At 41.2% G+C, this 13,893-nt stretch overlaps 1 protein-coding gene and 1 pseudogene across 4 annotated transcripts in view; one reads left to right on the plus strand and one right to left on the minus strand.

Moving 5' to 3' along the window:
* Positions 1-13,563, plus strand: part of TPST1 (tyrosylprotein sulfotransferase 1) — a 132,730-nt gene extending 119,167 nt beyond the window's left edge. For 2 of the 4 annotated variants that reach the window (XM_036825969.1, XM_036825968.1), the window contains exons 4-6: positions 6,867-6,917; positions 10,363-10,409; positions 12,988-13,540. In XM_036825969.1, coding sequence (XP_036681864.1) covers positions 6,867-6,917; positions 10,363-10,380 — 69 coding nt within the window. In that variant the 3' untranslated portion in view covers positions 10,381-10,409; positions 12,988-13,540. Of the gene's footprint in view, positions 1-6,866; positions 6,918-10,362; positions 10,410-10,723; positions 11,310-12,987 lie in introns of those variants that run through there. The other 2 variants (XM_036825967.1, XM_036825970.1) reach the window with 2 other exon arrangements.
* Positions 461-575, minus strand: LOC118882169 (annotated as a pseudogene).
* Positions 13,564-13,893: the final 330 nt, after the last annotated feature.

The raw sequence follows: 13,893 nt of genomic DNA on the forward strand, positions 1-13,893 counted from the left end.
TTATGTAATACTGTAAATCAACTATACCTCAATTTTTTTTTTTTTTTGACAGGAAAGTAGGATTTATTGGTGGGCATGAGTAAGGAGGGGACAGTGCCAAGGCTGTCATGCGTGCAGGGCCCGCCATTCGTCCAGGGGCCACGATTAGGGATGTATTTGACCCCACAGCCTTCTGGGATGAGCCGCTTTTCTGGCACCATGTTTTCAAATTCATCTGCGTTAAACTCAGTGAATCCGCACTTGGAGATGTGGATCTTCTGGCAGCCAGGGAACTTAACTTGGCCCTGCAGAGGGCCTCAAGCACATGCTCCTTGTTCTGCAGCTTGGTGCAGATGGACGTTATGACTTAGCCTGTGTGGACCCTGGCCACTGTGCCCTGGGGCTTTCCAAAGGCACCGCGCATACCTGTCTGGAGCCTAGAGTGGGGACAGCATGCCAGTCGTTAATGTCCACTGGAAGGGGCTGTCTCCCAGGTCCCCTAGGGCAACGCATACAGGCAACAGGCTGCACACACTACTGAGGAGGCTGCTGTTTGCAGCCACTGTGTGCCGGGCCCCCGCGGGGATATACCTCAATTTTTAGAAGAAAGAAAGAAAGGGAAAACGGGGAAAATGGGCAAAAGATCTGAATAGACACACCTTGCCGAAGGAAAATATACCAGTGGCAACTAAGCATATGAAAAGGTGCTCAACATTGTATGTCATTAGGAAAATGCAAATTAAAACAACGAGATACAGCTACACACCTAGTAGAATGGCCAAAATCCAAAACACTGACACCACCATATCATTGTGAGGATGTGGAGTAACAGAAACCTCATACACTGCTGGCGGGAATGCAAAATGGTACAGCCACTTGGAAGACAGCTTGGCAGTTTCTTATAAAATTAAACATACACTTACCTTGTAATCCAGCGGTCACATTCCTTGGTATTTACCCACATGAGTTGAAAACTTATGTTCACACAAAACCTGTACACAGATGTTTACAGCAGCTTTGTTCATAATTGCTAGAACTTGTAATTTGTAAGCCACCAAGATGTCCTTCAGTAGGTGAATGTGTAAATAAATATCCAGACAATGGAACATTATTCAATGATTAAAAGAAGTGAGTTATCAAGTTGCAAAAATACATAGAGGAACCTTAAGTGCATATTGCTAAGTGAAAGAAGCCAATCAAAAGGCTGCATACTGTATGATTCCAACTCTATGGAGATAGTAAAAAGATTGGGGGAAGGTAGGGAGGGCTAAATAGATGGAGCACAGGGGATTTTTATGCTAGTGGAACTATTCTGTGTGCTACTGTAATGGTGGATACATGTGTCAAAACCCATAGAAAGTACAACACAGAGAGTGAACCCTAGTGCAAACTAAAACTTCAGTTAATAACAGTATATCTATACTGGTTTGTTAATTGTAACAAATGTACCACAGTAACGCAGGATGTTAATAATTGGGGAAAACTGTAGGAGAGGGAGAGGAAGTATATGGGGACTGTGCTTTCAACTCAATTTTTTCTGTAAACCTAAAACTGCTCTACAAATAAAGTCTATTAATTTAAAAAGTATATGAGGCAATTATTAACTCTAGCTAAAACAGCACAAATTGTGTAAGAAAATGTAACTGTGGTATTTATATTGTCATAATAATGAAGACTTACAGAATGTGGCTTTAAACAAAAATTATTGTGTAAGTTTTGAGAGACTAGAGGAAGGGAAGTATTACAACCTAATATCCTCATCTGTCATAATAGAAAGTCTGTGTAACAGAAGTGAACATCTGAACATGTTCCTATCCAAAGGCGTTTCCTCCCCTGTGTACCCAAGCCCATCTCCCTGTTTCCTGCATCATCACATTTTGCATTCCAGCAGAATCTTTCCCATCAACAAACAAATATGCCTTTAACTCTTCTATCTTAACGCACACACACACACACACACACACACACACACACACACACACATGCGCGCGCACACACACACCCCTACATTTATGCCAGGTGCCCTGCCACTGCCATTCCATTTCTTTGCTTCCCTTTACTTAAAAGCTCGTTTTCTGTACTCCTGTCTCCAGTTCCACTCCCTCTATTTTTTGTTACATTCACTCCATTCAGAATTTCACAACTACCATTCTACTTAATTTGCTCTTGTCAAGGTGACAGTGACCTTCACGTTGCTTAGCCAATGGTCAGTTATCATCTTGTCTCCCAGCCTCTTTTGATACAATTGATTACTCCCTCCTTGATATGTTTCCTTCACCTGGCTTCTAGACACCACTTTTTAAATTTTTCCTTCTGTGTCATTGGTGGCCTCTTCTCAGTCTTCTTTGCTGATTCTTCCTTTTCTCCTTGACCTCTTAATGTTAGGATTCCCCCATATCTCAGTCTTAGGTCCTCGGCTCTTCTCTCTCTACCCTGAGCACCTGGCTTATCTCATCAGGTATCAAGTTTTAAATACCATCTATAAGTTGATGATTCTCAAATTTATAGATCCCAGCCCAGACCTCTTCCATGAACCCTAGATTTGTATATCTAACTGGCTACTTGACATTTTCATTTATTGTCTAATAGACATCTGAAGCTTAACATTTCTGAAATTGAACCCCTGAAAATCTGCTATATCCAGAACCTTTCCCAACTGAGTTGATGGCAACTTCATATTTCCAGTTGGTAGTTGCTTAGGCCAAAAACCTTGGAGTCATCCTTGACTCCCCTCTGCTCTCTCACATTCCACATCCAGTCTGTTAGGAAATCTAGACATGATTAGGGAAAAAAAATCCACAAACGTACCACTTCTCACCACCTCCACCGCTGCCTCCTTGTCATCCTGTCTTGTCTGGATTACTGCTGTTGCCTCCGCACTTCTGCCCTTGGCCCTTTACAGTCTAAACAGAGCAATTAGGATGGCCCTTTTAAAATCTAAGCCCCATCATGGTACAGTAGCCTCCCATTTCACTACACTGGACAAATTAACTTAATTTCTCTGTGCCTCAGTTGCTTCATCTGTAAAAAGAGAAAAATACCTCCCTCAGGAGATTGTGGGATTTGATAAGGTGATAAATGTGAAACGCATGCTCAACACTAACCTGATGCAGAGAAAATAATAACGTTTAGCTGCTGTTCGTATTATTTTTATTGCCAATGCACCCTCTAAATCAGAAGCCTACTTTTGTTTCCTTGTTGTTCTTCAGTGCTTGAGGTGGGAGGGCTCTGTAGGAGCATTTGGATTCTGACTGCTTAGCTCATTTCTGTCTAGCAAAATCCTCAGTTCATTAGTACCAGAGATTAGTATGTCCAGAAACACTGTTCCTTTAGCCAGAGGAAATTCCACTCCCGACTTTGCTGTTTTTATTAAGTGATGCCATACTTGGTTTCCTGCACTAAATAGGAACTGCTTTGTCAGTAGAAAGTGTTCTTTTTGTCAGTACTGTAGTTCCTAACTTTTGAAGCATTTTTTCCCTAAAGGATAATGAGAGGAGACAGCTTCCCACTTATTTTTTGATTGAGCCTTTTGTCTGATGTCTTATCCTGAACCCCCCCTTTTTTTTTTATTACATTTGTAACATCACATATTTAAGGTTTTGGTTTTTCCCCCCCTTCATATAAGCCTTACCTCTCTGGAACTGTTGATTTCTGGAAGACACTTGTAATATTTAATGTTCCCACTCGTATTTTCTGTCATGCCTTACAACAAACCAAAAAGAGAAGGGAAAATGTAACAGTCAGATTTGCTAATAGTAGTAAAATGCAAAGAGCGTGGTATAATGGGCCATGCTCATTGGGCTAATATAATGGGTTGAGCCAGGGCCTTCTGAGCCTCACTCTGCCGCTGACTAGCTGTATGACCCCGTGGCCTTGCGTTGAACCTTCTGCTTGAATTCTAGCAGAAGAGGCTACCTAAGAGAGAGGAGAGTTGGTTTCTGAGAGGATGTGAGGAATATAAGAAAAGTTTCTTAGGGACCAAACCCACTAACACTGGAAGAGGCACTGGGGCAAACACACTTGTTCTGGTTCGGTAAAGGAGCCAAGGCACAGGACCCTAGGCCTGGGCAGCTTATGCTTAGAGGCTTGGAGGATGGGGGTTGGGACTCAGTTCCCTGAGTAGAGGGAGAAGGAAAGACACTTGAGAATCTGGTAAAAAGCAAAAACAAAAAACCTATTCTAATGGCTTGAGCCCCTGCTTTGGATATAGTGTCTGCTTGTCCCACAGATAGTGGAGACAGGCACAGTGGAAGTCAGTGTTAACATGATACACACACACTTCCTACATCAGAAAGCTGGAACAGTAATACAGTGTTATATGTCAATTATATCTCAGTAAAACTGGGGGGAAATGAAGAAAGCTGGAACAATCTCTGGACTGTGGTACTGGAGTAAAGCAAACAGGATTCTGACATGCAGATTCTTCAGGGAGAAGTTAGGCCAGCCCTCCAGTGACCTGGGACTCTTTGAGGGTGTGAAGGTTTCGAGACACTCCTAGCAGCTACATTGTTGTTATCCTGCACTCACCTCAGCTTCCAGTGCGATGCATAGCTAAAGAAATATCTTATGCATAAGCCTCTTCTCTCTGCTTTAATTTAGCCTTCCTAGAACTGTAGCAGAGACCCTAAAGAATAGACCAGGTTTCAGAAATTGCAGAGAAAGAGACAGGAAAACAGTGCATTCATTCTCTCAATCTCAGAAGGAATACTGCTACTTTTAGAAGTGGATCAGTCATCTTATAACCAAGTAAAAATCCTTTAGGTTTCTGGGCTTTAGTATTCACCATTTAGAAGATTTCTTTGTGCTCTGAGGGGCTACCCAGTGACTCTCTCCCCAATGACAATCCATAGTTTCTTCCTGTAGTTTCTCGAGTCCAGCAGTTATCAAACTGTAGCTGATGGAGACCTTCTTCACTCTTGATTGACATGAATAGTTCCCAGTTTTTTTCTGTTGTTGACAGTGTTGAAACAAATATCTTTGCACTTAAAGTGTGTGTGTATGTGTGTGTGAGAGAGCAAGACAGAGCGAGTGTAGTAAATTCCTAAGCTACTGGCTTAATTTGTTCAGTTTTGTTATTGAAGTATAACATACATAGAGAAAAGTATCCAAGTCATAGCTCAATAAATGATCACAAAATGAACACATCTTTATAATTGCTACCCATATCAAGACAGGAAATTACCAGCACCCTGAAGCCTCTCTCATCCCCCTCCCAATCACTACCACCCTGCTCCTCCCCAGAGTAAACAGTATCCCAATTTCTAACATCAGAGTTGCTTTGCCTACTTTTGAGCTTTAAAAGTTTTAAATGGAGACATGTGTCAATCGTATATTATTTTTTGAGATCTGGCTTGTTTCTCCTCATCATTATGTGTTGGGATTCATCTACATTGTTGGTTTAGTAGTAGTTCATTTTTAAAATTGCAGTATGGTATATCATTATATACATAAACACATTTATTTATTCGTTCTAACTGTACTGCTCTGCAGTGCCACCTTTGTCATAAACCAGTTATCTCTAAATGGGGGTCTGTTTCTGGACTCTTCATTTTGTTTTATTAATATATTTGTCTATCCTCGTGCCAAAACCTTACCGTCTTGATTATAGCTGCGTTTTTTGTATGTATAGCTGTATAATATTCTATTATGATAGAATAAGTCCTTCCACTTTGTTCTTTTTAAGATTACCTTGATTATTCTTGGCCCTATGCATTTCCGTAAAACTTTTACAATCAGCTTGAAATTACCCCTACCCCAAAAAGCATGCTAGAATTTTTATTGGAAATCCTTTGAGGAGAATGGACAGCTTTACTATGTTGAATGTTACAATCCCTGAAAGTGGTTTGTCTCTCTATTTATTTGGTTTTTAATTTCTCTCAATAATATTTTATAGTTTTCTATGTAAAGATCTTACACATCTTTTAAAAAACTATTTCCTAATTATTGCTGCTATTAGAAACATAATTTTATATGTTGAAAAGAGTAAGTTTTTGATTATAAGATTTTACAAGGTTAAAAGTATGTATCATTTTAAGAACCACCTAATATTCAAATTATTATGGGAATATTGGGTACATTAAGAAAAGTAAAGCTGAATTAATCCAGAGTTGTAAGGTTGGAGATGTCAGAAGGAAATCAGGAGGAGCCTATTCCTAAATTATGTGAATTCTGTGTTGGTTGCTGGAGAGAGAAGGCCTAGGGCTTGCTTTCTCTCTCAGCTAAAATGATTGGAACTTGGAATGTTAGGATGCTTTTCTTTCTTCTTCAGAGACTCTACGCCCTCTCCCAGCCAGCCCACAATTTGGGAGCACCCAGGCAACAGTAGAGCAGGTGGGGTCAGAGTGAATAGGGATTTCACTCAGTCCTCAACTCAGGCTGCTTCTGAACTGACGGGCTTCCCTCCTGTTCTAAAACTTGACAAGGGGCTTCCCTGGTGGCGCAGTGGTTAAGAATCCGCCTGCCAATGCAGGGGACACGGGTTCGAGCCCTGGTCTGGGAAGATCCCACATGCCGCGGAGCACCTGGGCCCGTGAGCCACAGTTACTGAGCCTGCGCGTCTGGGGCCTGTGCTCCGCAACAAGAGAGGCCTCGACAGTGAGAGGCCCGCGCACCGCGATGAATAGTGGCCCCTGCTTGCCGCAACTAGAGAAAGCTCGCGCACAGCAACGAAGACCCAACGCAGCCAAAAATAAATAAATAAATAAATGTAAACACCCTCCTCTCACCCCTAGTGATCCATCTCCTGTCCCTATAATTTAAAAAAAAAAAAAAAACAACTTGCCAAGACTGAAGCAGTGAACCCATCCACTATCAGTCCTTGCAAGCCTCCCAAAGTGATGATGACAGTACCTGTTTCCTTAAACTCATACTTGGCTTTGTTTTTCCAGGTCTATAAAGGAGAATTTCAGCTACCTGAATTTCTTAAAGGAAAACCTCAGGTACTGTGTCTGCTTCCTCCTCTTGATATACAATAATAGATTGGCTCTTGCATTGAAGTAATCTTTTCAAAGAGATAATGCTATGTGCTGGTGGTAGAAAGACTGGCTTCTGCAGGGAGATCAGCTCAGTGCTTTGTGACCACCTAGAGGGGTGGGATAGGGAGGGTGGGAGGGAGACGCCAGAGGGAGGATATGTGAGGATATATGTATATGTATAGCTGATTCACTTTGTTATAAAGCAGAAACTAACACACCATTGTAAAGCAATTATACTCCAAAAAAGATGTTAAAAAACAAAAAAAAAGACAGAAAGACTGGCTTCTGGTAATTGTTGGTTTTAACAATCTGTGTTAAGCAGATTTGTTAAATTTAACAATTTAACACAGTCTGAATTTCAGAGGGCTCAGTGTCTTCCAAAAGTAGGGAAATACTTTATTGATAACTAAAATCTGATTGCTTGAGGTCGCTCACAAGCCACACAGTATTCCACATATAAGGAGCCTGCCTTGGTGAATCTGCTCCAGGCTTCTGATACCTAACTTGAAATAAAAATGTACAGCTACCCTTTGTTCTTATTACATGTACATCCATGGCCTTTTCATTTTTCTCATTTGGAGCCTAGAAGACTTGTGAATACATTATACACACAGCCATTGGCCCTCAACTGCTAAGTCCCCCAAGTTGGTAATGGATGGTATGAGTTTGAAGTTTATAACTTCTACTTTTTAAAAAATTAATTCAAACAGATCCAGAGTTCTCCTTGTAATGTCACACTGTCACTTGCTTGGATTCCAATATTGTTTCTTGAGTTGAAGAGAAATAGGTGATGTTACGGCCGACAGGCCTAGAGTAGCCCAGAGTGTCCTGCGTGAGCGCATCACCTGCCATTCCTATGTAGTAGTGGGAAGAAATCAATGACTACAGCCTGAGTCCAGCAGAAGACTTCCCTGTCCAGCATGGTGATAATACATGTTGCCTCCAGGCTGCTGCTATCAGTGATTCGCTTGTTAATAGGAAATGAAGACCCAGCACTGAACTCAGTTTCTAAAAGTGTTCCAGATCTGGGTTGTTGAGGGGAACCTCGCAGATTGTGTGAAGTCGTGTTGCCTAAAGCAAGCCTAGAATACATGGGCTTCTCTGTAAGAGCAGCTGTGTCTCACACCAGGATTGAAGGCTCTGTCTTCTCAGATCCTTGTCTCATAACAACCATCAATAACTGATACATATTACTTGAGTATTTTAAACTACTTTCATGGTATATGCTTATTAACATATATTTAATTTTAATCCATCCATTCAGTCATTTATTCAACAAATGTCTACTGAACTACTTTTATGTGTGAGAAATTGAAATAAGGCCTCAAGAGTCAGAGAAAAAAAAAAGATCTTCTCAAAGGAACTCCTTATCTATCCAAAAGACTCTGATCAACTTTTGCAGACAAAGGGGCACAGGGGCCCTGAGCCTTGGCTGGGCAAGATGTGCCAGAAACCTGGATGGATTCGTGAACAAGTTGTCACTCACTTACAGGCTATGGTAACTGGAGCCAGAGAATAATCCAAGAGGCAGAGTCTTGAAGAAATGTCAAATCCAAAGGCCGTTTTGCATAGTAAGTCTGAAGGAGTCAAGAAAGGGAATTTGAGACTAAAACTAAAGGGACACCCCTGCTTCACAGCATACATAAAAATCATTTCCAGGTTGATTATAGGCCTAAATGTGAAAGGCAAAATAATAAAGTTTCTAGGAGGCAATAAAGGAGAATATCTTCATGACCTTAAGAGGGAGGGATTTCTTAAGTGAGTTATAAAAAATACTGATCATTAACTTAATTTAATTAATTAATTTATTTAAACATCTTTATTGGAGTATAATTGCTTTACAATGGTGTGTTAGTTTCTGCTTTATAACAAAGTGAATCAGCTGTACATATACATATATCCCCATATCTCCTCCCTCTTGCGTCTCCACCCTCCCTATCCCAACCCTCTAGGTGGTCACAAAGCACCGAGCTAATCTCCCTGTGTTATGCGGCTGCTTCCCACTAGCTATCTATTTTATATTTGGTAGTGTATATATTAGTCCATACCACTCTCTCACTTTGTCCCAGCTTACCCTTCCCCCTCCCTGTGTCCTCAAGTCCATTCTCTACATCTGCATCATTATTCCTGTCCTGCCCCTAGGTTCTTCATAACCATTTTTTTTTTTAGATTCCATATATATGTGTTAGCATATGGTATTTGTTTTTCTCTTTCTGACTTACTTCACTCTGTATGACAGACTCTAGGTCCATCCACCTCACTACAAATAACTCAATTTTGTTTCTTTTTATGGATCATTAATTTTAAAATGGAGAATTTGGACTACATTAAAATTGAGAACGTTTACTTATTAGAAAGCATCATAAAGACAGTAAAAAAGGATACCTTAAGGGGGGGAAATTTTTGAAACAAAAGATTCATCAGTATAGAGAATTCCTACAAATAAATAAGGAAAAGGTAATAAAAAATTGGGCAAAAGACTTAATATAGGCACTTCAAGCCCCGTTCTGGTTAGTTTCATTTAATGTATCACACACATACTAGAAAAAAGCCTATAAAAGGCTTTGATTTAATGTCTAATACATGAGAAAACTGAAGCCCACAGAACTCTCAGGATTACATTTAGCTAGAATTCTGACAGAACTCAGGAAAGTGCTATACTTAAGATTATAGTCTTGGGAATTCCCTGGCGTCCAGTGGTTAGGACTCTGCACTTCCACTGCCGGGGGCCCGGATTCGATCCCTGGTGGGGAAACTAAGATCCCGCAAGCCACACGGTGTGGCCAAAAAAAAAAAAGATAGTTTTATTATAAAGGAAACAATTCAAGACCAGCCAAATGAAGAGACACATAGGACAAGGTCTGGGAGAGTCTCAGACTCAGAGTTTCTGTGCCCATTCCCTGTGGAATCAGTGTACTTCTCAGAACACATCAGCGTGTTCACCAACCAGGGCGCTCCACTGAACTTCGGCATCCAGAGTTTTTACTGAAGTCTAAGTACATAGGCATGATTGATTGACTCATTGGCATGGAATTGGACTCAATGCCCAGTCATCGTCCCCTTCCCAGAAGCTGGGCTGGCTCAGAGCCCCAACCCTCAAATCACAGGTTGGTCTTCCTGGTGACCAGCCCCCCTCCTGAGTCATCTCATCTCTTAGCAGAAACTCAGGTATGATCTAAGGGGCTCATGAATAATAAAGACACTCCTGTTACCTGGAAAATTCCAAGGATTTAGAGTCTCCCTACCAGGAACGAGAGCCAAAGACCAGTCATCTTCTTTATTATACAACAGTAGCAGATGGAATTCATTAGAAAGTCTCTGATCACAGCCTGCAAGCTACACCTTTTTGATGAGAGCAGTCACTTCTCATGCTAACCAACGTTAAAACATCTTTTGCTTCCTTCCACAGACTGAGCAAGTGGAATAGCAGAGCCAGGAACCTCTTGCATACTTGAGGTGAGGTTGGGGACATTGCTGGGTCTTTGGGTTTCACTGCTTAGGCTCTCGGGAGGCAGCGTGGCAGGTGGAGGGCACAGCCCTGGGGTTAGTTCACCTGCTTTGGAATCTCGGCTATGTGTGGCATTGAGCTAGTTACTTAACTTCTCTGTGTCTTAGTTTCTGCATCTGTAAAATGAGGACGATGTTAATAAGAGAGTGGTAGAATTAACCATGATAATGTCTGCCAGAAGCCTGGCACATAGTAAGCACTCAAACAGTGTTAGTTATTATTTTCAGTATGAGGAGGGGTTTAAAATGATAAAATATTTTAGCTGAAAGAAACCTGAAGACCATCAACCTCAACCACCTGTTTACTGATAAGGAAACTGATCCTAGAGAGAGGATTTGTCAAGGTCACATCATAGGTCGGAAAAACCCAAGGCTAAAGAGCACCGTCTCCTAACATCCAGCCAGGGATTCTTTCACCACCCTGTACTGCTTCCTCTGTGTGCTGGATGTGCAGATGTTTTTGCGCTAATATTTTCGGGAGTTGCCTGGTTGGTTTTTCAACCTTGCTGATGTTAATGCATTATGATGTCTTAATGTTTGTAACCTATGTTGTCTCGTTGTAGTTAAAGGCTACAGTGTGGAGCAGGACTTATTGGCCCTTTCTATCTGAGTAATCATCAGGTGCATGTCCAGGGATACCAGCCAATTAGTGACAAGGCTGGTTTCTGAACCTAGACCTCCTGACATGGCTGCTCAGACCTCACACCCCTATCCCACACTTTCTTAAGATTCTGTTTTGCTCTGAATATTTTGGTTATGCCTTAGATCATTTGGAACTTGAAAAGCTTTCTTTAAAATATGATTTTTCCTGGGAATTCCCTAGCAGTCAAGGGGTTAGGGCTCCGTGCTTCCACTGCAGGGGGCAGGGTTCGATCCCTGGTCGGGGAAGTAAGGTTCTGCAGCCGTGCAGTGTGGGAAAAAAAATAAAGTAAAATAAAATAAAATACTAAAATAAAATGTAAAAAGAAAACCTATTATAAAAAAGTAAAAAATAAAATCTGTTTTTTTCTTATAGTTTTGTTTGCTGTTTTATTTTTATTTTATATATTAACCATGTATTGAGTGTGTACTCCATACCAGGTATAAAATACCAAGCATCATATATATATATAGTATATAAATGATATAGGATATATTATATGATATCTATAATAAATATATATATTATTCATATATATATATATATATGAATGATTTCATTCAAGTTTCAAACCACTCTGGCAAGTAGGTGATATTATTCCTCTTCTGCTGTTGAGAAAATTGAGATTGAATAATATGATTTGAATAAGAGGTTTTTATGACTTGCTGTGTGCTAATAGATTATAGATAGAAAAAGCATATGAACGCTGCTATGCCATGTCAAAATCACGGATGGCAGTAAGTTAATAATATTCATAGGTTTTAGGAATTATGATTGCCTTTTTTGCTAAGAAGCAAATGCTAAATGTAGACTTCAACTCGATGGGCATACAGGTATAACAGCCGTTATCAGGCCTTGGATAATTTTGTTTATTCAAAAATACTTTCAAAAGTGTAGATAAATTCCCTCCTGGAAACATGCATACAGGGATTCATTACTGACCAGCTGTTTTACAAGACAGAATGCAGTGTCAGTTGACTCCAGCCTTGAGTGGCCTCCACAGCAGCATTGCATCCTTGTTTGCTTGTCGAGGCTTGAAGGTGCCCACATGCAATGAGAGAAGGACTCGGGAGAAGCTAGGAAGACATCAAAGCATCTCAAGACAAATCGTAGTCTTTCTCTTGTCTTTTGGATCCCTTTGGCATATGAACGACAGTCACTGTGTTTCCTAAAGCTTCCTTTAAAGAATCTCAGTATCCACTTTTTCATACTGAGTCAGCATGTTCGACCCCTGGACATTTGATGTCCCTGTCAGTGCCCCTGCAGTAGCTTCAATTGCAGATGACAGTTGCAGTCATTTAGAAATGGGCAGGCTTCCCTGGTGGCGCAGTGGTTGAGAATCTGCCTGCCAATGCAGGGGACACGGGTTCGAGCCCTGGTCTGGGAAGATCCCACATGCCGCGGAGCAACTAGGCCCGTGAGCCACAATTACTGAGCCTGCGCGTCTGGAGCCTGTGCTCCGCAACAAGAGAGGCCACGATAGTGAGAGGTCCGTGCACCGTGATGAGGAGTGGCCCCCACTTGCCGCAACTAGAGAAAGCCCTCGCACAGAAACGAAGACCCAGCACAGCCATAAATAAATAAATAAATAAATTAATTAATTAATTAATTAATTAAAAAAAAAAAAAGGGCAGGAGCAGCCCTTGCTTTGGCTGCCATCCTTTTGTGGTGCACATCGAAGCTACTGGCAGGCATCTAAAAGCATCCCAGACTGAGGGAGAGTGTGCCTCTCTGGTAGTCCTTCTGAGGCAGCTGTTCTCATAATGGTCCATCCCCCTACCTGTCTACCTGGCTTGTGCCAGGCCCACAGCTGGAAAGGAGGCGGTGTCGTGCAGGGGAGAACAAACTGACTGCATACCTGTAACACATTCTGTTTGTTTGCCCTAGGGAAGACTGCTGCCTTTTCAGCAGCAGAGAAGTTTCTAGGACTGGCTGTTTCTAGGACTGGCTGTCCCCTGCTGAGATCAGTGGAGTATATGTACCATGGCCCGAATCTCCTTCTCATTTGCCAGTCTCCTCCCACTGAGAGGGTGGGATGTCAGCACACATTCGGACCCTCCTGAGTGACCTGCTTCTTCCCGAGTACAGTGCTCTTGATCCTGATTACGGGCACGGCCCTGTGGAGAAGGAGCCCAGAGAGGATGTGTGCTTTCTCTTAAAACTGCTCTGGTCCTCATCTTTTCTTACCAGATTACAAACTTTGTTTTCAAGGGGAGGGTTTAAAGATGGGATTCTGTCAGCAAAATTGGGCAGTTTCATCTTGGAATAGGTTGTCTGTACATGTTCTAATGTTTTGTAGAACACTTGTACCTGTTTAAATGTATTGATGTGGATAATATTAAATATCTTAATTATTTAAATAATTCATTGTATTGTTTCTGAGAAGTTGAGGAATTACCACATACATTTACAACTTGATGACTTTTGTATTTTATTTTTCAAAATAAAAGCTTTAAATGTGAAGCACTGGTAGTTTACATGTTTTCATTACTGTGATTTCTGAGAAGCAATAAGACCTATCAGATAATGATCTGATAAACCACAGTTTCTTCAGTTGCTGTATTTTAGATATTCCCCTCTATACATCATAATTTCTTAGTGAGGTTTTTGCTATAATTTATTTCAGAGAGACCTGCTACCATCCTTTTGTCTCAGACTCCTGTTCTCCTATTTCCTTCTCAATTCTCTGGTCTCCATAAATTCTAATTCCTCAGAAAGACTTTCCCTGATCCCCTTCCTGCCTACCTTATTCACAATATCACCTTATCACACTTTGCGGTTTTTAATGTTTCT

Source organism: Balaenoptera musculus, chromosome 15 (assembly GCF_009873245.2).
Source record: "Balaenoptera musculus isolate JJ_BM4_2016_0621 chromosome 15, mBalMus1.pri.v3, whole genome shotgun sequence".
Classification (NCBI taxonomy): domain Eukaryota; kingdom Metazoa; phylum Chordata; class Mammalia; order Artiodactyla; family Balaenopteridae; genus Balaenoptera; species Balaenoptera musculus.